The sequence below is a fragment of the Onthophagus taurus genome, chromosome 7, assembly GCF_036711975.1.
Source record: "Onthophagus taurus isolate NC chromosome 7, IU_Otau_3.0, whole genome shotgun sequence".
Taxonomy (NCBI): Eukaryota; Metazoa; Arthropoda; class Insecta; order Coleoptera; family Scarabaeidae; genus Onthophagus; species Onthophagus taurus.
In genome coordinates this window covers 24,012,926-24,039,165 of record NC_091972.1, presented here as the reverse complement: position 1 = coordinate 24,039,165, position 26,240 = coordinate 24,012,926, and the positions used below count along the sequence as shown (strand labels likewise).

The following is a 26,240-nucleotide window of genomic DNA, read 5'->3' as shown; positions in this document are numbered from 1 at the left end:
TAAAGATGTATCGCACATTTACAAATTACTTCATGTAACAAGGGTTTTCTAAAACTATTTTGTAGGCAGGTTATGGGCAAGGATAGCAGAACCATAATATTTCTGGTAGTGATTTAGGAATATTTGTAGATTGTACAAACAGTTCATTGCTCCATTTGTTGTTTAAATAAATCAGTTTAAGTATTACTGCATTAAAATATTACTTTTAAAATCTATAAGCCTTTAAAAACACATGTTTTAATATTATTAATTGTACTTACATAAGACTGTATATACAACAGATTTCTACTTATAATTTCCTCGTGTCCCAATAGATGTCTTATGAACCCACAAAATACATATATATTCGATGACCTTCACAAAACACCATTAATTGATCAAATAACCAAAAACATATCCAGTCGTGTTCATATCGTCTTAATTGAAATGTATCCAATACCAGATTGGCCAACTGAATCGCAAAATCTCTACGAACGCCTTCAAAAGTCCCAACATTTATTAGGCAACTTAGAAAATGTTGCGTTGAATTCAAATTTGGAGCATATCTTACAGTTAAGCGAAGAATTTCCAATTCCGTTCCCGCTACAAACTGGGAGATGTAAAACGATAAAAGAAACTGTAAGTTCGGAGAAATTAGAACATTATATTAACTCTGTTTACCCATTATTACACGAAAACGTATTACTTTTGTATTTGGACTTTTTAATATTTAAAAAAGAGTATGGCAGTGACGTTGAGAAAAAGTTATATGAAACGATGACTGTTGCTGATTTAGTTGATAGATTTTTAAAAATACGAGCAGTGACTTTTATGGGAAAATTCGATGATTATCTTCTTCTAAATGGAACGAAAGGACGTGGTAATTGGGAATCCATTGGAATTGAAAATGACGATCCTGATATTAATCTTGAAAATTGCTTAAGTTACGATGAAATCAAATTATCCGCGCTATTATCTGTGTCTTCATATACTTATTTCGTAAACAACGGTCAAAGAAGTAATAAAGGAATGGTACCAAAATCCCGAAACAATATCCAAAATGAAGGTGTCATCATAGGATTAATTGGCGCAAGATTGCGCAAGAAAAACGTCATGGAATACCAGGAGATAGTGTACAGCAAAGATCAAAACAAAGAGAAAAACGGTTATGGTGTAGTTTTTAAACCAAGTTTTGCTGCAGTTATGGCTAAGTTTTATGGAAAAGATTGTTTAACATATGGTGATTTTTTAAAAAGTAAAACTTTAAAAGAACCTGGATATTTTAATGAAATTTCTAAAGGGGTTTATTTCGATAATATCACCTATTCAAAAAGGATGATTTTAAGTATTGATACTTTGTTATATGAGGCGAATCATAGAGCAAAAAATGTTGGTAAATTTGCATATATTCATGTAGTTGGAATTGGACTTGGTGTTTGGAAATGTTCTGTACATCAAGAGGAATTATTTATGGAAACGTTTGCTAAAAGATTAGAGTAAGTCATCAACCTCATAATTAAGTATATCTTACTTAAACTTTTAAATAAACGCGCGCGGACGATTAGTTCGTGTAATTTAAATTTCTAATTTCGCACTATCTAGCGCCATCTTTTGTTGGGTAGCTGTTTCTAATGACAAAATATTAATGAATACAAACATTCGATATTGTTGACAGGCAATAATAATTCTAATAAATATTAATATTTGTGAAATGTTGTGTAAATGAAACACTATTTAAAAGTTATTCAGCGGTAGATATTTTTTTATTGAATTAAAATTACAACTAACACTAGACTTAGAACATTTGGGGTCAGCCATGCGTAAGGTGACCAGATTTTGACATTGGAAAAGCGGGACATCATTGACCGTGAAAAATAGTACAACTGCCGTTGTTCAAAATGTTGTGAAATTTTTAAAAAGTGAAATAAGATTTCCATAAATAGAAAATGTAACTACATTAATTTAATTTCTTTCAAAAGTCGGGCCTTTTTAAAAACGCCGTGGGACGCGGGACAAATTGTTGAAAATCGGGACTGTCACGCCAAAAGTGGGACGCCTGTATGGCCCATGCGTCTCTTAAGATGGCTAAACCCGAATGTTTCTAGTTGTAGGTCTAGTGTTAGACCTAGTTTTAGATGTCATGCAGCGGTAGATTATAGTATATTTTTATTGAATTAAAACTTGTAAGGACTTAGAACTAGAAACATTCGGGTTTAGCCGTCTTAAGAGATGCATGGTTAACCCGAATATTTCTAGTTCTAGGTCTTTTTTTGTTGCTGCCGGGCTGGATGGAGCGGCCCCTCTCGTCACTGCGACCTGTAAGATCTATTGTTACGCCTTCCAAAGGTTTAGGGCAGATCTAGGTCCTTAATGAACCTTAGTATTGCTTCAAAGCCTTGTTCCTTTAAGTCAGTAAGTGTCAGGCAAACCCTCGCTGCTTTTTTGGACAGCTTGTCCGCCTTTTCATTACCCACAATGTCTCTGTGACCTGGAATTCGCCATAGAGTAATTTCATTAACCCTGGCGAATATTCTCAGGTTATCGGTACATTCTTTGACCAGTGCGGTTTCACACATGTAAGCCTGAATTGTCTTTAGGGCGGCCCGACTCTCCGCAATGATGTATATCGATGCACGTTTCTGTCTTTTCTCAAGGTTCAAAACGGTGCAGAAGTTTATGGCAAGACCTTCAGTGTGAAAAATGGTTATATCCGAGCTTAAGGGCATCTTCATGTGGCTTTTTGGTGTACCAGGCCACGGCTCCTGTTTTGAATTGAACCTCACCCTTCGTCCATTCTTCCCTGCTTCTAAACATGACCTTGTATGGCTGGTCGAAATTATATTTTGTCGGTATACGATTCGCTTTAATTTGAATTAAGTGTCCTCTGAGGTTACTCCGCATCAGCTTGAGTGATGAAGAGCATGTCTTTGACAAGGCACTCAACGCTGTCTCTTTTGTATGTACAGGGTGGGCAAATTTGGCTGTTATTATAGGCTATCTCAGAAACTATAAGAGATACGAAAAAAGTAGGCGCCATGTCCCGGTCTCTTTTTTCGAGACTAATCCAATCCTACAAACACCAAACTTCTATCTTCTTTTGTTTTTAAGTTATAGCCAAAAAGAAAAAATTTCGTGGTTTCAAAAAATGCTCATATTTCATTTATTTTTCAAATTAGAGAAATGGGGTTGATACGTTCTTAAGACACTTTTTTAAGTAGAATATACGGCCGTTGAAAATTTTTAAATATACTTGATTATTTTTGAGATACAACACAAAGTTGTGTTTTTTTAAATACAAACTATAGTTGATTATGATGTTACTGAAAAGAGCATATTTTTAGCTTTCCAATGATGTATCGCATGTATGGTGTATTTGCAGAAAATAAGCGTTAATTTTCAATTCCAAAATAGTAAGCGCTAATGTTCAAAATTTTGATTATAGTAGGCGGGTCCGTACAGTAAATTGGACTACCTAGTGGCTATAAGTTGGTTTTGTACCATTATTCAGGATAAAGTTGGTTTTGTACCAACGAATAAAAACTTTGAATAGTTAATTTAAATTTCTCGGCATCTTATTCCTGACTTTGTTCACCATTAAAAAATGGTTAACAAGTAAAGTTTGTTTATTAAAAATACAAGAAATGTATTAATTAATGAATAATTAAATACGGACAACTTCAGGAACTAAACAGTCACAAACTGTCATCTTCTTCTACTAAACTTACTGGTTGTAAGGTTAGAACAGTTCGGTATGAATTAGGGATGTTACGGATCTTCGCTTCGACTCCGAAAGATCGGAACTTCCGATTGATTTTACACCTCCGACTCCGACTTCGGCTGCGATAATTTTGAATCGGAGTTATAACGAAAATCGAAATGTAGCAGTGTATAAGATTCGGCGTGTGTCTGGGATTCCCCGACACGAGCAAATGCTTTACAGGCGGGTAGAACCTTCATAATCAATGAAACTAATTTAACGAAATAAGAAAAAAATGCTTTAACGTAAAGTAATTTTGATTACGTTATAAACTCTTTGGCAGCACTGTGCGTCTACGTTAACGTTTGCTTGTTATTTCGTTTTCTTTTTCGATTGATTTCGGGGAATCCCGGACGCGTGTATTGTTCAGTTGTATTTTGTTTTTTCATTTGTGTATTAGTCTAAACTTGTCGGGCATCGAGCGTTTAAAGATTCCAAATAATAATTTGTGAGTTAAGTATTGTTGAAGTGATAGTTTTTTATAGACTGAATAATAAAGCCTAAAACGAGTGTTATAATAAATACGAATACGAAGAATGCATTAAGGTTGAAACTGAAAGAAAGCAGCCCTCGGCTGCATCCCCACTTCAAGAAGCCAAAAAACAAATGACTCTCAAAGACGCTTTGATGAAAAATCAAAAATGGGCTTCTTCAAATCCTAAATCAGTGGAAATTGATAATTTGATCTCTCAGGTGATTGCTCTGTAGGACCTTCCATTCAAGTTTGTAGAAGGTGTCGGATTTCGACGACTGTTGCAATTCATCGTGCCGAATTATCAGTTAAGGGGAAGACAGTTTTTTACGTCATTTGTGATGAGTTGTATCCTAAGCTGGCCAGTAAGGTAGTGGATTTGCTGAAAACTTTGACAAAAATTTCATTTACCACCTTTTTTTTTACTGAACTCATTTCCAATGTTTCCTTATTGAGTTTGACAACGCATGGCATAACTGAAGATTTTAAGAGAATAAAACTTGTTTTGAAATGCCACCCTTTTGATGGCCGACATACAGGAGATGTAATTCAAAAAAAAATTTGAAAAATTTAATGAGATGCTTCAGGAATGGCAAATAAAGTCTCACAAAATCCACTGTTTCATATGGGTCATATGGTCAAATATGATACGTGAAATGAGGCTAGCTGATATCCCTGATGTCAGTTGTACCGTACATCAATTACAACTTTGTGTGAAAACTATGTTAGATTCTGATGAAGAAATCAAAAATTTGATAAGGAAATGCAAAAAAATTTGTACGCATTTTAATCATTCTCAAATTGCTCAAACGGAACTAAACAAAATACAAACAGAACAACTCAACGAAACGGCTTTAGGCGTTGTATAGGAGTGTAGTACGCGGTAAAAAGCTTACATAATTTAATTTAATTGAGAATTAAATTCCATATTCTTTTGCTTTTATTTACAGGTGGAATAGCACTTTCTACATGCTGGAACGAATGATTAAAATAAAGGATTCGTTGTGCCTTTATGCTGGTAAGCATAGTATCCCACAAATAGCTCCTGCAGAATGGCTGTATCTCAACAAATTAGTCTCTATTCTTCAACCATTTGATAAGGTTACCAGAAACATGAGTGATAGTAATACTAGGATTTCATCGGTAATTCCACTTATACACATTCTAAAACATACATTAAAACTGGAAGACCGTAAACCAGATACCTCTGCAACATTTAAAATCCGCAATAAAATGTACCATCGAACAATTGAATTCAAGATGGCCTTCCCTTTAATATCTTCTTTGCAATAACAACATATTTAGATCCTCGTTACAAATCAAATTTTTTTAATGAAGTGACTAAAGAAAATATTGAGTCTGAATTGATGAGTTTGTTAGACAGCATGGATAAATCTGCAGCAAATCTAGCGGAAGACAATAATGCTGATGCTCACTTCATGGTCACTTCATTTGATTTAAATTAAATATAACACTATTAAGATATTTTCCTATTGTTGCGCACCTACGTACGAATGTGTGTGTAATACCTAATTAATATTTTAAGTATTGATTAAAGAGACTGATTGCTGTATTATATTTCTATCATTTTATTAGGGTTAAGCGCCCTTCACACGATCAATATATATTGTTAATATCTAAGTATTGATAATATTATTGAACGTGTGAGTAGAAAGATTGACATATTGTCAATATTACACATATTAATGGGATGGTTTGACGAAAACGAAAATATAGGATATATTGACAATAAATATTGACAGTTTGAGGGAGATATGGACAATCTTACGTTAGTAGGATTATATTACGGATTATATCGCGTAATAATGAATTCAGACAGATATACTTTAATGGACGTAAGTGTTATTAACTCCCCGGATGGTTCATTAACATGACATGACATCTTTGACTGCCAACGCAAAACTAAGTAGATTGTCAATAAATATTGATAGTCTGAGGCAATTACAGTTTGTCAATATTTATTGGTCATATTGACAATATACCGGGTGTCCCTCAAAAGTGGCTCACCCCCATATTTTTCTTTATTATTGGTGATATAAGAAAACCATTTGGAATGCATAGTTAGGTCGCTAAAACGGATTATTACGACATGAAATCATGCTTTTTGTACTTCCGGTTACACCGGATGTGAGTACTAATTTCGCTATTTTTTTAAATCTACAATTTTTTTTTCTTCAGTTGGGTTATTTTTGTTACTTTTTAACGTTTTAGTACCTTCGGAAAATGTATTACAACTTTTGACGCATAGTAGCTAGGTTAATAGTACAAACTACGTTATGTCTCTCTTGATTTGCTATTCCTTGAGCAGTGATCACTGCTATGCTTTAGTTAGTGGTTCTTTTTTAATAATGGTGTAAATTAACAGTTGTATTAAATTAGTTTTAAAAGAAAAACGCTATCCAACAATTAAATTTAATTCAATTGTAAGTTCAAAAAAACTAATTTTCTAAATTTTCAAAATGCTCGCGCCTCGATTTTGACATAATTGTATCTTGCGAATTGTCGATCTACCGACTCGACGTTATTCCTGCGGAGATATTTAGGTAATACAATTTCTAACTCGATTTATTTTCTAATACCTCACGAGACCATACTGGTGTATTATACAGCTCATTTTTGATTTTACCCCATAAAAAGAATCTAAAGGTGTGAGGTCAGGTGATCTGAGAGGTTTTAACCAAAATAAAGTAAACAATCCAAATTATAATGTACAATGGACATTGTAAGTTACTATCAGCTACAGAACATTTAGTGTAAAAGAACAAAAAATAAAGAAAAAAATAAAACATCAAAAATAATTGAATTAAACTTAATTGTTTGATCGCGTTATTCTTTTAAAACTAATTTAATACAACTGTTAATTTACACCATTATTAAAAAAGAACCACTGACTAAAGCATAGCAGTGATCACTGCTCGAGAAATAGCAAATCAAGAGAGACAACGTAGTTTATACTATTAACCTAGCTACTATGCGTCAAAAGTTGTAATACATTTTCCGATGGTACTAAAACGTTAAAAATAACGAAAATAATTTTTTTTTTCAAAAATTATAAGCGATCGTGAAAATTTTTTCAAGTAAAAGTTATGTGAAATTATACTATTAACCCAACTGAAGAAAAAAAAATTATAGATTTAAAAAAATAGCAAAATTAGTACTCACATCCGGTATAACCGGAAGTACAAAAAGAATGATTTCATGTCGTAATAATCCGTTTTAGCGACCTAACTATGCATTCCAAATGGTTTTCTTATATCACCAATAATAAAGAAAAATATGGGGGTGAGCCACTTTTGAGGGACACCCGGTATATTGATCGTGTGAAGGGCGCTTTACTCTTAACAGTTAAGTATCACATCTCTCTTGTACTCCGCTTCCGACTCCTGCTACGACTCCGGCTTCGAATCCAGCTCCGATTCCGACTCCGATAAACCTAATCTAAAAACTTCGATTCCGACATCCGTAACATCCCTAGTATGAATGAATGAAATCTTCGGTAGTATTTTCCCAGCTTTTCCCAAACATAAGATTTAGAAGTTTTTTGATATCAGCAATCTTTTCTATTGAAATTGGGTGAGATAGAGGAAAATTAGGGATCATAAACTGGAAGCGTACTTTCGGTGTTTCAATGGGGATATGAAGACTTATGTATCATCGTCAAAGCGGACTTATTCTATATTTAATTTTACCGTTTTATTTAAATATAATACGGAACTTCTTAAACGGTAAACTCGTTTCGCAAAATTAATGAATGAAATGACAAGTCACACCAGAAGTCACACAAGTAAACTCACGTTGCTATAGTAACCAAGTAGCATTTAGCGTTTTCCTCGGCAACTATAATTAAAAAATTTAATATTAATCTTTAAAATTTTAGAATTGAAAAATAACGCTTATTTTCTGCAGATACATCATGCGTGCGATACATCATTGGAAAGCTAAAAATATGCTTTTCAGTAACATCATAATCAACTATAGTTTGTATTTAAAAAAATATAACTTTATGTTATATCTCAAAAATTATCAGCTATGTTTAAAATTTTTCAACGGCAGTATATTCTACTCAAAACAGTGTCTTAAGAATGTATTAACCGCATTTCTCTAATTTGAAAAATAGACGAATTATGAGCAGTTTTGAAATCGTTAAAATTTGACTTTTTGGCTATGACTAAAAAACAAAAGAAGATAGAGATCTTTGAGAGGTCTTTGTGGGATTGGATTAGTCTCGAAAAAAGAGACCGGGACATGGCACCTACTTTTTTCGTATCTCTTATAGTTTCTGAGATAGCCTATAATAACACCCGAATTTGCCCACCCTGAAAAATAATATCAGTTTATAAGAAACTTAATGGCGACAACCGCATATTTTTCAAAAACTGCATATACAGTATGTCCGTAAAGTAACGGATAAATGCGATAAAATCATTATAAACGGTTTATGTAAAAATCCCTGAAACGGGTCTAAAGATTTAAATTTTTTACAATTTTTTGGTGTAGATTTCAAAGTTTTTCCGCCATTTTTAAACGAGTTATGGCGTCATCGATATTTTTTTTAAATGACAATCCCCTATTTTTATTGCGGAATATGAAAGAGGATTTTTTTCTGAATCTAGTACAGTCAATATTAATATTGGTTACATAAGAAAATTTTCGAGAAAAATTACTTTAAAGTTTAATTAAATTCAAATTTGTATAATAATAAAAATAGCAGTAGCCATGAGTAACTATGGTAACCAATTATTCTAAACAGTTCCCTGAGTGTCAAAAACTGATTTAGTAAAGCTTCTTGAAGTGTGGTGGCGCGCCATCTTGTTGGAATAACTACCGTTTGGAATTGAGTTGTGTCAACATTATCGGGATGGAAGGAATGACATCGCTTTGGAAAAATTTAAACATCTCTTTCCACTTAAGGTTTCCTCAAATCTTTTGCGGATATTGGGTGTGCGACTTTCTTGGCTAATTTTCTTTTTATTTACTTTATAAATACACTCATTGTCAGTTACAAAAAAAGTGACGCACTTGATTTTTGACCTAATTTTAATATCTTATATTTTTTAAACCAGTGGGCCGATTTTTATTATTTTTTTATTTCTTGGTAGCCAATTCCTTTGTCTTTCAAAAAAAAATTAAAAAGGCGGAAATTTTTTCAATGACTCCTGGATGGTAGTGGAAAAACTGGAACCATGTTTTTTTCCTAATTTTTGACTCACCCTGTGTATTAATCAAGTAATGGTATAGAAAGTGCTTACACCCTATATGAAAGACGTTTCTTTTATGAGCATTTTGTTTTTTTATTCATTAATTTATCTCTAAAATTGTCCGAATTGAAGCTTTTTTGTTGAAACCTTACATTTATCCCACAGATTTAAGAAGTATGATCACATTGTCAAACAATTGACGTTGCCATAGCAATTAATTTGTCGTTGTGTCATTAATTAACTACAAAAAAGTTTTGTAGTGATTAAAATTACATGAAATGCCGCAAATAAATCCAGAACAAGTAGCAAGATTAGTTGCTTTAGTAAACGATGGGCGTGGTAAACGTTACGCCGCTCGTGCAGTGGGAGTCCATGAAGCAACTGCTCGTAGAGCAATCCGCAAGTACGAACAAACAGGAAGCACTGCTCGGAAGGTGGTTTTTAGTCGCCCTAGAAAAACGTCTCTAAATGGAAAGACACCCCTTCATGTTTTTCCGGTGAGGCGGTCGATGACGGCCCAAATTTACATTGACATTATACATCAGTATATCTTACCTCATGCAGAGTTAGTGGGCAATAATTTTATATTGATGCAGGATAATGCCCGACCACACACCGCAGTAATAGTGCGAAACTTCTTAGAAGCTACAGGTATCACCACATTACAGTAGCCTGCGAGAAGCCCCGATATGAACCCTATCGAACATTTGTGGGACGAATTAGGGAGAAGGGTACGTTCTCGCGCGAGGCCTCAGGAATGCCTCGCAGAAATAGCAGATGCGTTAGTGGAAGAATGAGATCGTATACCAATGGAAACGATAAGAAACCTGATTTCCAGTATGCCGCTTAGATTAGAAACTCTTAGAGTTGCTAGGGGAGACAATACACGGTATTAAGCAGTTATCCCAGTTTATAATTTAGTGTTTAATAAAACTTTTTTAAAAATTCGTATCAGTGTTTATTTCACTAGAAAACTGTTTTTTCATAAATTCAGAAAGTTGGCAATATGCAAGGTTTCAACAAAAAAGCTTCAATTCGGACAATTTTAGAGATAAATTAATGAATAAAAAAACAAAATGCTCATAAAAGGAACGTCTTTCATTCGCTACCAAAAAATAAAAAATAATAAAAATCGGCCCACTGGTTTAAAAAATATAGGTAATTAAAATTAAGTCAAAAATCAAGTGCGTCACTTTTTTTGGAACTGAGGTATATCTCTGTGTGGGTGGAACACAAAGATATTTAGTTTTTAATACAAATATTTGTATTATGTAGTGTATTTTTGTTTTGCAGATCGAATAGTTGGATTATTCATTTGTTGATTTATTATTTTTCTTTTTAGGTTCTTTAGGTGCTTTTAGGACTTTTTAGGTCTGTATTTTTAGGAAAATATGATTTTGCAAAATTAATGTCCGTGTAACCAGAAAAACCTTTTTTCCCTAGTTTAAACGTTAAACACCTAGAACAATTTGAATCAGCAAAGTTTGAAATATTTTAGATCGTTATTTGTTTTTTAATTGTTATTATGTAATTTAAAACCGCTGACGCAAGAATTACTGACTGAAACTTCCAAAAACTTAAATTTTCAAAGAGTAAAGTGTCCTTTATAGAGTTGTTCTAGTGAAAATAATAGCTGTTCCAGATTGCTTTAGGTATAATAAGTATATGTTTGTAATATGGAATTGAAAATAGAAAAACTATGGTCACAGCAATCAATTAGACATTTTGGCAGCCAAACCTATTTTTAGTTATAACTTCGCAATGCTGTATCCCATAATTTTGGTTTTCTAGAACAATAACTAGAACAACCCAAAACAACAAAGAAAATCTGATTTTTCCAAAAATGGGGGGCTAGTCAAAAAACCCTTTTTTCGATTTTTCTCAACGAGGTTTTATTTTTTCTATTTGCCGCTTTGATACAATGTAGAACAACTCTAGAACAATCTAGAACAACTAACTTCCCGCACTCCTGAACCCTACCTGTCAAATTGTATAGTTGGTAAGATTAACCAGGAATTTTGTTATATCATGTTTGTCAAAACAACTTTTATCACATTGAACATCACATTCAAAAAGACAACTCACTTTTCGTTTTTATAATTATACTTAAATAATTGAAGTTTGTTACCAAAGAGAAACAGAAATTTAATATTATACAAATTTTAAAAGAAGTTGTAAATTGGGTTGCATACGATCTCAAGTTAATACTTATTTTGATTCTAATTTCCTGTTTTCTATCTGTAATACAATTTAAAGCTTTTTATTGGATTTCGGTTTTTTGTTGTAACTTGAATTAATTTATTAAATTTATATAATACTTTAATATGTTGCTAATAACAAAAGTCGAAAGGAAGTTCTTACTATGTAGTGAACTTACATAACGACTATTATAAATGGGGGAAAGTTGAAATAAGATAAATATTCGCCTCTTTCGCCTTCTTTTCAAATTAGAACATCACAAAAAGTATATAAATTGGATTATTCTGTGCTAAGTAACTCAAGCAGTTAATCGTTTTTATAAATATGCATTTGAAAGTATTTGAGAGAGGTGTAATACAATATAATCGCTTGAGGTTCACCGGATAATTTATATACATTACTATATTAGCTCATAATCGGATGATGTAACAAGAACAGAAAGGCCACAATCATTATAATAACGCAATAATAATCGATTTTGGATCGAATGTTTTAACGAACCACGTTTTCTTAAATTAATTAACTCAATACATTTTGTATTTCTATATTTAGAACGTTAAATTGATATAACCATAGAAAGGTGATGAGTTAATCGCAACATTTAACATTTCTAAAAAATCGAATGTCCGAAGAATATCCGACCTTCCAAAGTCAAGGTTAACGATTCATTGTCAATCTCCTGACACTACTTAGTTTAATGCTAATCAACGTCAACATGTAAAAAGAATCTTATGAATCTTTGCGTTGTTAATTGTTTACTAGGAAGAGTAGAAAATAAGATATAAAAATAGTTTTTAAACCGGTTGACTCGTATTGGTCGACCTTGGGTTAACGATTTTTTAATTATTCACAAAAAATTCCTTATTTTATTATTATTATTATTAAGTTCATTTTTAGTTGTTTCTTTAAAGAAAGTTCTAAATTTTAATTGAAACGCACAGTTTTGGCGTGAAATTGCTTGTCTATAGAGTTGAGAGAATGTGAAAGTAAAATTTATATGGGAATGATGTTTAATATCAGAAAGTTGGTTGATTCGAATTTTTATTTGGATTTCCTTCAATCTAGATCTGTTAATAGATCTTATGATTAAAAATGGTTTTAAAACTAATTATTGTTATGCAATCAATTATTTTACATGCATGAAGTACAGTTACTTTATGTAATCATGTTATGAACACAAAATATGGATAATAAGTACTTTCTTCAATGAACACAACATGGTGTTATTTAACTTCAAACGGATTTCAAGTGTTCATGACTTCGAAATGGGTTGAAGTACACTGGTTGGCATTTATTTTTTGAAATTATCTCTTATTGCTCTCTAGATCTACATCACGGATTGTGAAATCAATATAATTGACCTCGTACTATCTATATGGAATGTGATTTATGAGTTGTTGCAATTTTTTCTCCGATTATAGTAATGAAGCCGAGGTCTCGCGAGTTATCTTTATCAATATTAATATCGGTTGTTGTGCCACGGCAGCAAGCGACCTCGGCTACGATCTGAATGCGAAGCTTTGCTGTGTACTACACTTATTTGTATGACAGCTTCACGCCGCATTATCTCCTCCGGTTATAACAATGAAACCAAGGTCGCTTGCTGGCGAGGCGCTATCTCGATTAAGTTTTATTGTTAAGCATCTCGGTTGTAAGGCCACAAGCGACCTCAACTACAATTTGAATACGAAGCTTTGGTATCTACCAACTTATTTGTTTGATAAGTTCACGATGCACTATTTCCACCGATTACAGTAATGAAGACTAGAGATCTAGCTTTATTTTTAAGCATTTGTTTTGTTGTGCCTCCGCCGCAAGCGACTTCGGCTACAATCTCAATACGAAGCTTTGCTGTGTACTACACTTATTTGTATGACAGCTTCACGCCGCATTATCTCCTTCGGTTATAACAATGAAACCAAGGTCGCTTGCTGGCGAGGCGCTACACAGTGGGGCGAAACGCTATTTTGCTGGCCAAAACCTATTTTATCAAACATTTTCAAATCAACGGGGAAGTGATAATTATCGGTACTAAAAAGAATGACAATTTTACTCTACAGGTCAAACTAAACCGTAAAAAATTAAAAGTATGCAAAAAACGCTGTTAAAGTCGTGAGAGTTACGCGTTGTCGGACAATCCAAAAATAGCGGAACTTCAAAACTTTTTATTTTAGAAACCATTTCGGAAATACTTCCGATTTTTTGTATATAGTAACTTTGATATGTATTCTATTTATTTTATATAAGAACATGTCATTATCTTCGCTAGTTGTCTTGCTGGATTTTCTTTTATATAAAATTGCTAGTTAATGAATAATTTTTTGTTTGAGTAGACTAGACTTTGGTATCAAAAGATTCCCCATTCAATGTAGAATCTGCTCATAATAAAATCTCGTGGCTGTTTTTGCCCCATTCGAAGAAATATATATTTTTTTAATTGCCGCACGGAGCGCATCTCGCTCCGATCGGTACAACGTTCTGGGGATCTGATGTTACCTACGTCTCTATTGGTGTGGAAGTGATATGTGAATTTACATATTATATTCTAAATTGGTATGTTTTGTGAATTCTAAAATACATTTATCGTTAAGGCTAGGCCAATTTACTAAAAATGCAGCAACGTTTTGTAGATTTTCTCTTTGCCGATGGTAACACTGCTAGAAGATTCTTTTCTAATCCTTCTTGCACAGCAGCCATTACAGGAGTAGATGAGGATTTAATTAAAAGATTTTCCATAATTCTTCAAACATTAGTCAGCGGAGGAGCCATAGATGCCAAAAAGTTTGGGGAATACGCATAAAAAACAGCAGAACTGTATGTAGAGCTATATAAATGGTACTACATGCCTGCATCAGTACACAAAAACCTTATTCACCGTGAAAGCATCATACAAGATGCTGTATTACCAATAGGACACCTGTCAGAAGATGCACAAGAAGCTAGAAATAAAGATTATAAAAAATACCGGTTACATAACGCTCGGAAATGTTCAAGGATTGCCACCAATCAAGATGTTTTCAATACGTTACTATACATTCTGATCGTTATATATCATCAATTAGACATGTTGTATAAAAAAGCAAGTTAGACTTAGATTCAGAAGCCATTGATTTGCTAAAATAAATATTTGTTAACTTTCCATTATAAGTGTAAGCATTATTTTTTGCTTAACAATAAATCTATATTTAAATATCATCAATATCTTATTTTAGAAAAAAAAATTGTGACTAACTTATGATTTCTCTGCAAAGTATACATAAAGTTCTAGGATAATGATTATACCGTTTATATTATTTATTGGAACTTCATAGGGTTGCTATTAAGCGAATGGGACAACATCTTAATTAACACTTTTAATCATACAGTAAGGGTACTAAATGTCGTTAGAATCGATAAGGTAATTTTTAAATAAAAGCAAAAAAAGGGTACTTTACCACTTGCAACCCTCTGGCACAGGTGTATCACACCTAGCCATCAATGGAAAGCTCTTTAAAAATGAATATCGGTTTATATATATGACTGTCGACAAAAAAAATGTATTTAAAAGTTATTGAGTTTTGGCCAGCAAAACAGCGTTTCGCCCCACTGTGTGCTATCTCGATAAAATTTTGTTTTTAAGCATTTTGATTGTACCTCCTCGGCCTCAGACGACCTCAGCTACAATCTGAATACGAAGCTTTGGTTTGTACAATATTTATTTGTATAATAAAGGTTTGATATTAATATGTAAAATTTCTGAACTTTCAACTGGTCGTTTATTAAAATATACATATTTATCTCACTAGTTTCAGCTTAAAAGCCATCTTCAGAGATAAACTACAAGTAATTATAATAAATGTTAACTAAATTTGAATAATCAAAAAGTAATGAAAGTCTTAAAAGGTAAAAAAAATGTAAAATCTTTAAAGTACTTACAGTCAAATAATTGAAGAAAATAACATTATAATGTTTGATAAATTTAACTCCAGAAATAATTAATTCTAAAATTGGAATTTTAATCTAATAAAATACGCATTAACACACTTATTACAAAATTGACAAACGTTTGTACAATATTAAAAGTCGTGAGATGGTGACAAGTAAAACAAGTTTCGAGGCACGCGCTCGAAGCGCATGTGGAGAAATAGAAAGAGAAAATTAACATGGCTAAATTTAAATTCAAAAGTGGGATTTGACAATTGTAAGTCTTGAAAAGGAAAAATGAAAAGGAAATGGTGATGGAATAAGGAATTGGACCAAATATATTAATCCTCGACAGTTTTGGGGAAATCAGGTTTACGTCATCAAGTGATGTAAACAAGTGAGGCTTGTTATGGTACACTAGGTTAAATATGGATATGATGTGTGCATTTTTTTAAAAAACCCTAATTATCTCCCAAACTATTAATGTTAGGTAGAGGAGATATTGGGTATAAAAGATGTAAAATGAGACGACGAAGACGACTTAGGGTGTGTTTATGTTGGAGCTGCGATAAACGATAATAGCGACGATACTACCAAAACAACGAAATTGTTGTCATAGTTTTATATGCAGGTGTTTATATTGGAACGAGAGCTGCGATAAACGATAAGAACAACAATGAGAGCAGCGATAAGAGCTGCGCAAAATGAATTGAAAACGATTTGTCAGAACAAATCTGTTGTGGTAATTTTTTTCTTTTTGGCCCCACAAGGGGGATCTAACAAAAATTTCACTAATTAAACAGCCGATATCCATGCCGACCACACCTGATAATAGCAAAGAAAATAGGGAATACAATTAGCGTCGCTCTTATCGTTAGTCGGCTGTCAAGCTTGTGACAATTCGTCGCTCCAATATAAACACTTGCATATAAAACTATTACAACAATTTCGTTATTTTGCTAGTATCGTTTATCGCAGCTCCAACGTAAACGCACCCTAAGTAATAAAATATGGGGGGTGCCATTTAAAAAAATGAAGTTATGGTACTTCCAAATGTCGAAAAGTTAACATGCCATAGTAAGGTGATCAAACGATCTAGACAGCCGTTCTCGGCACCAAAACATACTCCATCATGTTGCTGAAGCATGTTCTGAATCCTAAATTGATACCCCAAAAATCGAGTGTTCTCTGATTTTTTGAACAAATGTCTGCTGGAGCAGATTTTTCTAGAAAAATTCGAATAACACGAGAACGGTCGAATTAAATTGCAAAAAGTAAAGTTATTCATAAACCTTGAAAATAGACAAATCCAAATATGTAAAAATATACAGGGTGTTAAATCCGAATTCTCAAATTTTTATTTTGGTCAGAACCGCATAATCGTCTAATGAACGATCTCGCTGAAACACCCTGTATAAAGTTCTGTTCTGTTAATGTGAACCTGTTCATTATGGTATTCCAAGTGATCATTATTTTTTCTTAAACTTCCCTATTTCATAGATTTCCAATAGATTGAGTTTGAAACCTTTATTTTGTTTATGTAAAAGTGAAACATTATTTTCTGTATTAAAATCATAATTATTAGCATATGGCTACCGAAATTGGAATTATCGTTATGTTTATGGTCATTAATTCTCACTTTAAGTGATCTACCTGTTTCGTCTATACATTTATGTTGCACCACAGGTACCGCATTTCAGTTTATAAACTCCATTTTGATCTAGTAAATTTATTTTATCTTTAGCATTGAAAAGTCTTTTTTTGAAGAGTATCAACATTTTTAAAGCAAATATTAATATCATATCTACGAAAAATAGATTGAATATTGTATGCTATTTTACCAGGGTATTTTATTGATTTATATGTTAAATTCTGATTATTCTAGGAGTTTTGTAAACTTGTTGAAATTCTGAGATGTTGTTTAATTAAGAATGTATCAAATAATGAATTCATATGTGTCATGGAAAAGCCATTGTTAAGACCAATATTCTTCATCAACTTAAGTTCATTGTTTCTTGTTCCGAAAGGGGGGTATTGTAACATCTATGTAAGTAAGCTCTAAAAGCTGCAGCTTTGTGAGTATTATGGTGAAAAGACTCATATGGAATAATGGTATCTATTTATGTAAATTTTCTGTAAATTTTGAATTCTATGGCATTTTGTTTATCAATTAAAGTTAAATTAAGGAAATTTAAAAAATGGTCTTTCTCCAGTTTTAATGTAAATTTGATGTTATTATGTAAATTATTGATATAATTGTGAAAATCATTAATATTAATATGTCCCTCATTATCCCATACAATCAAAATATCGTCGACATATCTGCGCCACAATATAATATTATTATTCATAGGGTTATTCCGTTTTAAAATTTCATTTTCAAAATTATTGAGAAAAATGTCTGAGAGAACCGACCGTTCAAGGGAGATCCCATCGGTAAACCGTTGTTGTATTTATAAAATTTCTGATCAAATTGACAGAATTCTGTCCAGTACAGAGTTTTAGTAAGTTGCATACATATTCCGTATTTATTTGGTTCAGTTTATTACTTAATGTTTTAGTTATATCTAGTGTTTCAGGGATAGGTATATTAGTGTATAAGTTAGTTATGTCAAAGGATAGGAAAGTAAAATTATTGGGTAGATTCAAGTTTTGTAGAGTTTGAATTAATTCAGTTCTATTGTGTACTGTAACATCGGCTTTAAATTGAATATTAGTTTTGAAGAATTGTAGCATGAATTTTGAAATTTTGTAAGTACTTGAATCGATTGATGATATGATAGGCATAATTGGGAAATTATTCTTATGTAATTTAATTAATGAATACAGTAAAGTGGTTTTTGGATTCATAGATAAAATTTTAAACATTAACTGTTTTTTTAACTTTAGTATGGAAAGTGGATGTGGGATTCCTTTCAATTTCTGTAAATTTATTTTCGTTCAAAAAATCTTTTGAAATATATAAACGTTTATCCAAAATTACTAAGCCCGTATTTTTATCAGCATTGGTTACAATAAGTGAATTAGCTTTAATTTTATTTTTAATCTTACGTAAAGTTTTGAGTTCTTCCCAATTAGTATGGTAGCTATTGTTGATATTGTTGTTGTTTCTCTCCTTCCTCTTTAGCAACTCAATGAGATCATTTCTCAAATCGTCTTCCTCCGGCACCCTATTGGCAGCATGACATAGGTCTATTGTTAGACTCGGTAGGTGGAGGTATTGAGCAAGTGCCATTTTTCTGTAGTGAATTTGGTGTTGGATAGATTAGCAATTCGAGGATAAAATTTATGTTGATTGATATTGTGAGAAACGTCATTTTGAATGTTAATTTGTTTAGTTTTTTTTAAATTGTTAATTTTTTTCAGTTTTCTCTTCCATGTCGCATCGAGTTCCAACCTCTTAAAAGATTTGGCTTGTGCAATTAATTCTTGTAATTCCAAAAGGTGCAATCGTGAAGTCAAAATAAATTAAATTCGTAATCCATTCTATTCTACCAGTAATATCGAATTAACTTTATTATACTTATTACGAATTTAACTACAATCAGATTTATTTGTATGACAGAGAAAGAATGGTCGAGATAATGCTCTCTCGATATTTCTTTTTATCTCTGTTGTTTTAATGGACAGTTTTACCTTAATTTTTTTCACATTACAATATTGCCTATAATTTTTCAATAAGGTGGAAGAAATAGAAAACGTTGCCACAACCTTTAGAATATAATGGTTCTCTATACAGTGCTAGCGTAAAATAACCCCCCCTCTTTAACTTTTGAACAGATTGACATATCAATATGAACAAAAAAACATCCGTTTCTATATTTTATCAGCACAAATATTTTCTTATGGAAAATTTTGCTATCCCTTTTAGTTTTTCCAGAAAGTGGATCAACTTTGTTAAAAATTAAGAAAAATAAAATGGCAGTTAAATTTATGGCACCGTCGACTGAGACTACTACCCTTACTAGGCCGCTCGTTTATTGCAGGTTAGGTAATAAACCAATAGACCAGGTGTGTAGTGATCGGTAATAATTTTAATATAATCTTTTTGTTGAAAAGATTCAAGGATATGCTTACCGTTTTTACCTGGACGAATTTTTTACTTAATTTGTAGAAACTTAAACGACAATATTAATAATAAAAAGTTCTTTTATTTTAAATAACATGTTCGAAATGATGTCCTTCTTGATTAATATACATATCTAACCGGTATCTAAATGAATTTTGGACCTTATCTCCTAGGTGCCGTCGATTGATTTCTTTAAAGCCGGCAATAATACGTTGCTACATATCTTCACACGTTCAGTGTCCAACGATTTTGATTTTAATCTTGTCGCATCCAATGTGGATTGGTTGGCGCCCAATAGTGCAAGTTATGCTTATTGACATATCCGCATGATTTAAAACTTGCTTCATCGGTAAACAATACATCTTGAAAGAAGTTCTCATTTATACAGAAAAGAAGTATCTACGACCGATACAAGTGAGCAAATAGTAAATGCGACTATTCGGGGTGTACGGTCCAGGTTTTGATTAAAGAAACAACTTTTTAAAAAGCTAATATTTAGGTTATTTATTGAAACCTTCCTCAGAGCATTTTTTTAGCGCTACAAGAGATTAACAAAAGTTAAAGTTAAAAATTTTCTTAATGTAATTAACACTTACTTGTTGTTTGAAACTAACAATTGTAGAATAACCGAAAACCATTATCAAAGTTAAAGGAACATAAAGGATCAAAAACTGAGCGAAACCATTAACAAAACTGGATGAATCAACGTGCGTACAAGATGTCTGACAGGTAAAACCTCTTTAATATAAAAATAACATGTGTTGCTTAAGACTTGAAAAAACTTTTTTAAACATTGGTACCAACCAAAAATTGTGAGCAATGACTGAATTGCGCAAGCGTCATATCTTTTTCGGTGAAGCTGCCTAAATTTAAACTTAAGATTTAAAATTATAGAAAATTGAATCGATTAATTAAAATTAAGACAAGAACAGATTGACAAACAGTTTAAAATCATAAATCAGTGGCTAAAACATAAGTGATCGGATGACATCAGCATTAATTTCCTTATTTTTCCTATGAACTTTGTCGTTAGCGAACAGTAAAGCGTATATATTACTAAGATTTTGAGTATCAGTTTTAAAATTAATAATCATCCGTATAATTAATATGTACCATTTCTAAAAAGAGTCTACTGAAATAGTTAGGTGACAAAACGATGACCCGTGTCTGTAGCATGTTGGGATAAAGCACAAGTAGACTTTTTTAAATTACAATCACTTTTATGTTTGGACCCTACGTTTCAGCCACTGATCCGTCTGACCAACGTATTTGCCATTACATGCACCACAAGGAATATAGTAAATAACACCAGATTTTAGTTGGTGTTCTGTCTTGTCCTTAATATTCGTGAAAAACTAATTTGTTATCGTAACAGTCAACAATCTGCATATCCTCAAGGGAATTCAGTACCCGTTTTATTTTTTCACTTAAATTAGTGACAAAAGGGACTTTTTTATATTTAACTAGTGTGTTTTGTTCATTCATTCAGCTGTTGTTAAGGTGATTATGCATATTTGATGAAAACAAAAGTTTGTTAAGCAGATTGGACGGATGACCGTTGTTAATAAATGTGTCTCTTAAGAAAGTTAGGATTTCTTTAAGAAATATAAGATCACATATCTGTGTCACTCTATGCTTCATCGCCAAAATAGTTGAAACTTTATGTCCAAAATTATGATTTGATTGAAAATGCAAATACCTTCCCGAGTAAGTTGGTAACATACCAATTGAAAAGAATGACATTATCTTCATTACGTATTAATTTAGTATCAAGAAAAGAGATACTACTGTCTTTCTCGACTTCTATGGTAAATTGAATGCTCGGATGAAAGTTGTTAAATGATTCTAAAATTATGTCGATATCGTTTCTGTGTACACCCAAAATTAAATCAACATATTTCTTAATGAAATCAATTCTAAAGGTTGTTATTTAATTTTAAAACTTCATCAATTATAAAATCCATAACCAGTAAGGCTAAGACCGGAGACATTTTAGAGCCCATCGGGGTACCTTCAACTTGGTGATATACTACGTTATTATAAGTGAAAGTGGAGGTATCAAAAATCAATTTTAAACCCGACAAAAATGTGTTCTCATTCCAACTACAATGTTGCGCAATCAACTCCCATTTATCCTTGACAATCTTATTGACCAAATCCAACGGAATAACCGTAAAAAGGCTCACGACATCAAGTGAAATCAAAGTGTGATCCTGCGGAAGTTTGTAACCCTTAAAGTCTTTAACAAAATCAGAAGTATTACTGATATTGTAGTTGGTCCTCTTGCTGAATGCTGAACTTAGTAAAAATATTAGTATAATTATTACTAAGTTGTTACTATTATTAGTTATTTATTAGTAGTATAATATAAAGAAATATTAGCTTTTTAAAAAGTTGTTTCTTTAATCAAATCCTGGACCGTACACCCCGAATAGTCGAATTTACTTGTTCTCATTTATATGCATTCGTTCTTAAAAGGAGGTGTCTGAAAATCGTAAATTTCAAACACTCCCTGTATATCAAAAACGAAGAGGGTTATGAAAATTTGGTTTGCGCCATTGTAAGTTTCACAAAAAAACAGCTCAGGTTCGCGAAAGCCGCAACTATCTATCTTTCATAATAACTGAGATACCCTGCAAACCCATCGAAATTTGGACCCCTGTACATACATTTTTTTAAAAAAATTAATGCTTATTCATCCTTGATTTTATAATATATATGTATTATGGATTTTTGAAAAAAAGTTAAATGCATTCTCGCATTCGACCGCATCTCGATATCTCTATCCATTCTCGAATTATAAAAGAAAATGTTAAAAATTCGTATATCTTAATCGGATCAAGTTACCTTAGGAAACAAATAACAGAGAACAAAAATTTTATTATCTAGAACCTTCCTTCACACTTTATCCAAGCTTAGAACTGCTTCAAAACTACTTTTGAGGCGTGTTGAAAAGCCAACGGATCAATGAAACATCAACAATGATAATAAAACAAAATAAACCAAAACACTTAGAATAACTTAAATTTTGGCAAAAATAACTCACTAATGTGCGAAATGCCTTCCATAAACCTCGATGCATTTATTTAATCTAGTTTCGACGAAAAAAAAAGCGCTGCTTAAGTTTCGGCCCTGGACACGTTTCTACTGGTATTTAGTGTTTTGTCATATTTTCCCTGGTTATTGGTTTTTCTTGAAAAGTCAGGTCGTTTAGTCTACCCAATAGATAAAGGGGTGAAAGCAATGTGGGTTTTGCTCGAACCAAGAATGCATATTATGCAAGTTTACATCAGCTTGTGGACAGATGCTTCATGCATCCATAGCATTTGTGATAAAAGGTTTGGATTTGCCCAAATCATATTTAAAAGTCAATGGTAATTGTTCAGTCTGTTATCATAATCGGTATCTTAAGGCCTGATGTAAAACAACGTGGTGGAGATATTATTCTCTTGAGAAATCTTGTGGACAATTGTTTTCGGAGTTCCCAGATTATGTGGGATCACATTGCGCACCAATGTGATTTACGAATTCATAGAGATGTCTGAATGGGCTACACGTTGCCAGTTTTCCGTAATCGCTGAGTCAATCTTAAAAATACTTCTAGAGAAAAATGTCTTCCTTTGTCGTAATTGCAATGCACATTTTTGCCATGCAATTGCATCGTATTCGAAACATTGAAATTAAATCATCATACGCTCTATCATACGCTTCTGCGTTAGTAAATGACATGTTTACAGTTACCATGGTTATGTGATTTGCTTTTCTCGATGAGGTAACTTGATCCGATTGATGGCTCGAGTGCCATTTTTAACATTTTCTTCTATAATTCGAGAACGGGTGGCGATATCGAGATGCGGTTTTCACTAAAATTTACCAAATTTTATGGTGACTAAGGGTCTGTGAAGTAAATAGTATCGTTTCATTTAACTTTTCTTCAAAAATCACAAAAATATGTAATCGCTGCAGATAACGCCCTCTAGCTTTTTTTAAGTAAACGGTCTTACTGAAAATATCTTTAAAAAGAGCATAAAATACTCTTTGAAACAACACCGAAAATATTCAAATCGGTTGAATGGTCCAGGAGATATTAAAATGTAAACATATGAAAACACATTGGCCTCCCCCTCCCTTATTATGACAGATATGAGAAATATTGCAAAACAAAAGCGATGCGGTATTATCCAAGCTATTAAATGATGTTGTCAAAGTTATAGCTCATCGTCTAAGTTTCTGAGATAGCGGGAGCTTTATGTTTCTCAATGGCAGTTACGCCCCCTAGCGGTCGAATTACGAACTTCAAAATAATTTCCAGCTATTTCTCTTGGTCACTTTGCTTGTAAGGATTTTTTTCCCAAACCTCTAGGCCTTAACGTTCTAGAGATACAGCCGCTCCGTACGCTTAACGGGATACCTGTATATGTATTATTTATATGTATATACAGGTTGATTCACATAAAAACCGACACAGAACAGGAACATGTAGAGGACAATAAATTAAGACGATTTAATACAACTAATCTCTATACTAAGTTGTACTCCTGAGGAGTTATAGGCCTTCAAAGTTGTGTCTTAAATTTTTAAAACATTGAATATCTTCGTAATACATTAAGTTAGAAAAACCAAATTTGGTATACGTTATGAGTGTACCGAGGGTATTCATTGGTAGCAAGTTGAGACCAATTGAGGCATTTGAAAGGGTTGATTACGGGTGATGGTCCCCTAAATTTTGACAGATTTTTTTAACCTTTTGGTGGATTTAACAGATTATTACCTGATTTCATGTGGAATTTAATTGTAAAACTTTTTCTACTCTTATTATTTTTTAAAAAACATTGTCGTTTTCATAAAAAACTCAAATAACTAAAGACACGAATTTCGTTAATGCTACTTAAAATCATCGAAAATTCAATAGTCGGCTGTGAAATTGTACGTCAAACTTGACGAATAGGTTATAAAACCTTGTCGTCAAATAACTTTATAACCTATTTGTCAAGTTTGACGTACAATTTCATAGCCGACTACTGAATTTTCGCTTATTTTAAGCAACATTACGAAATACGTGGGTTTAATTATTTAAGTTTTCTATGAAAACGACAAAGTTTTTTAAAAAATAATAAGAGCAAGAAAAGTCTTAGAATTAAATTCCACATGAAATGAAGTAGTAATGTATTAAATCCGCCAAAAGATTAAAAAAATCTGTCAAAATTTAGGGTACCATCACCTTTAATCAACCCTTTGAAATGCAATTGAGTTCAATTTGCTACCAATTAATACCCTTGGTACACTCATAACGTATACCAAATTTGGTTTTTCTAGCTTAATGTATTACAAAGATATTGAACTTTTTAAAAATTTAAGAGCCAACTTTGAAGACCTATAACTCCTCAGGTGTACAACTTAGTATAGAGGTAAGTTACGTTAAATCATCTTAATTTATTGTCCTCTACATGTCCCTGCTCTGTGTCGGTTCTTATGTGAATCACCCTGTATATTAAGGCAGATGCATGCCCCCTTAAATACAAAATTTCAAGGTACCTACAAACTTTAAAATTGTTGATAATTTTTTCTTACAAGTTTTAGGCTGATCTTTAACTGGCCGTCCACCATTTACCTGGCCCATTATATCTCGACAGGTAGTCAACGAAGATACGTTGGGTTTTCCGGCAAAATTCCGCATTTTGTTTAATTTTTATGCAAAAAACTCATAAACCGATATTAGATTGTTAGGTATCGTTGGATTTGTATTGTTTTATTCTTTCGGAAGACACTATAATATACTTGGTGTTGTTATAACGTGGGAATTTTATAAGTATTTGATTGATGAAGGCTATTTCTTCAAATTATGACAGCATGGATGTACTACATATTTTTTGGAAAGGGGGGGGGTTGGGTTGGGCAAAATGCTCCTAATAAAGTTTGAGGGAACATAAAGCATAAAGGTAAACTAAAACTTTGAATTTTGCGTTGGATCCGTTCGAGGAAAAATGCACCGATAGCATCTTAGCTCAAGAAGGATTCAAGCAACAAAAAGTACTTTAACATTGAAAGATATTTATTCTAAATTTACTAAAACGGTTTTGTTTAAAAACGAAAAGTTATGACTATTCACTTGAGCTATATTAGTAAATTTTTAAATATTTTAATTTCTTTTTTTTAGAGTATTATCCAAACATCTCCATTCAATTTCCGATATTCATTTCGCATATTTTTCAACACAAAATTGCGCCCAATACACACACGGTTCTAAAATTCCATGTGATTCGCATCCAAATGGAGGAATCGTCGTTTATATCACAAACCGTGAACCACATACGAAACTAACTTCTCCACACGATGAAAAGCTTTTGGTGGTTTCTTATGCTTGGGATGGAAACGCTCTTCCAGGAAATGAATATTGGTTGGGAAAAACGTCCTCAACCGGCGATTCGGCTGCAGCTTCTTCCACTCAAATCGCAGAATTACATAATCCACATATAAATAAAAACGTTTGCGGTCGAAATCTTCATATAGCTTGCAAAGATGGAGTCTTACCATTTAAAACGTATTTTGATGATGTTGTTTCGAAGAAAAAGAAAGGATTTGGTGATGAATTGGGAAATGTAATTTAATGTTATATAAAATAAATGTTTTTAAGAAATATTA

At 32.5% G+C, this 26,240-nt stretch overlaps 1 protein-coding gene across 1 annotated transcript; it reads left to right on the top strand.

The window, feature by feature from the left end:
• The first annotated feature begins 358 nt into the window (after positions 1–358).
• Positions 359–26,240, top strand: LOC111429457 (uncharacterized). Its single transcript, XM_023065364.2, has 2 exons — positions 359–1,475; positions 25,756–26,240. Exons 1-2 carry the CDS (start codon positions 427–429, stop codon positions 26,204–26,206), a joined length of 1,500 nt encoding a protein of 499 aa, XP_022921132.2. The 5' UTR covers positions 359–426; the 3' UTR covers positions 26,207–26,240.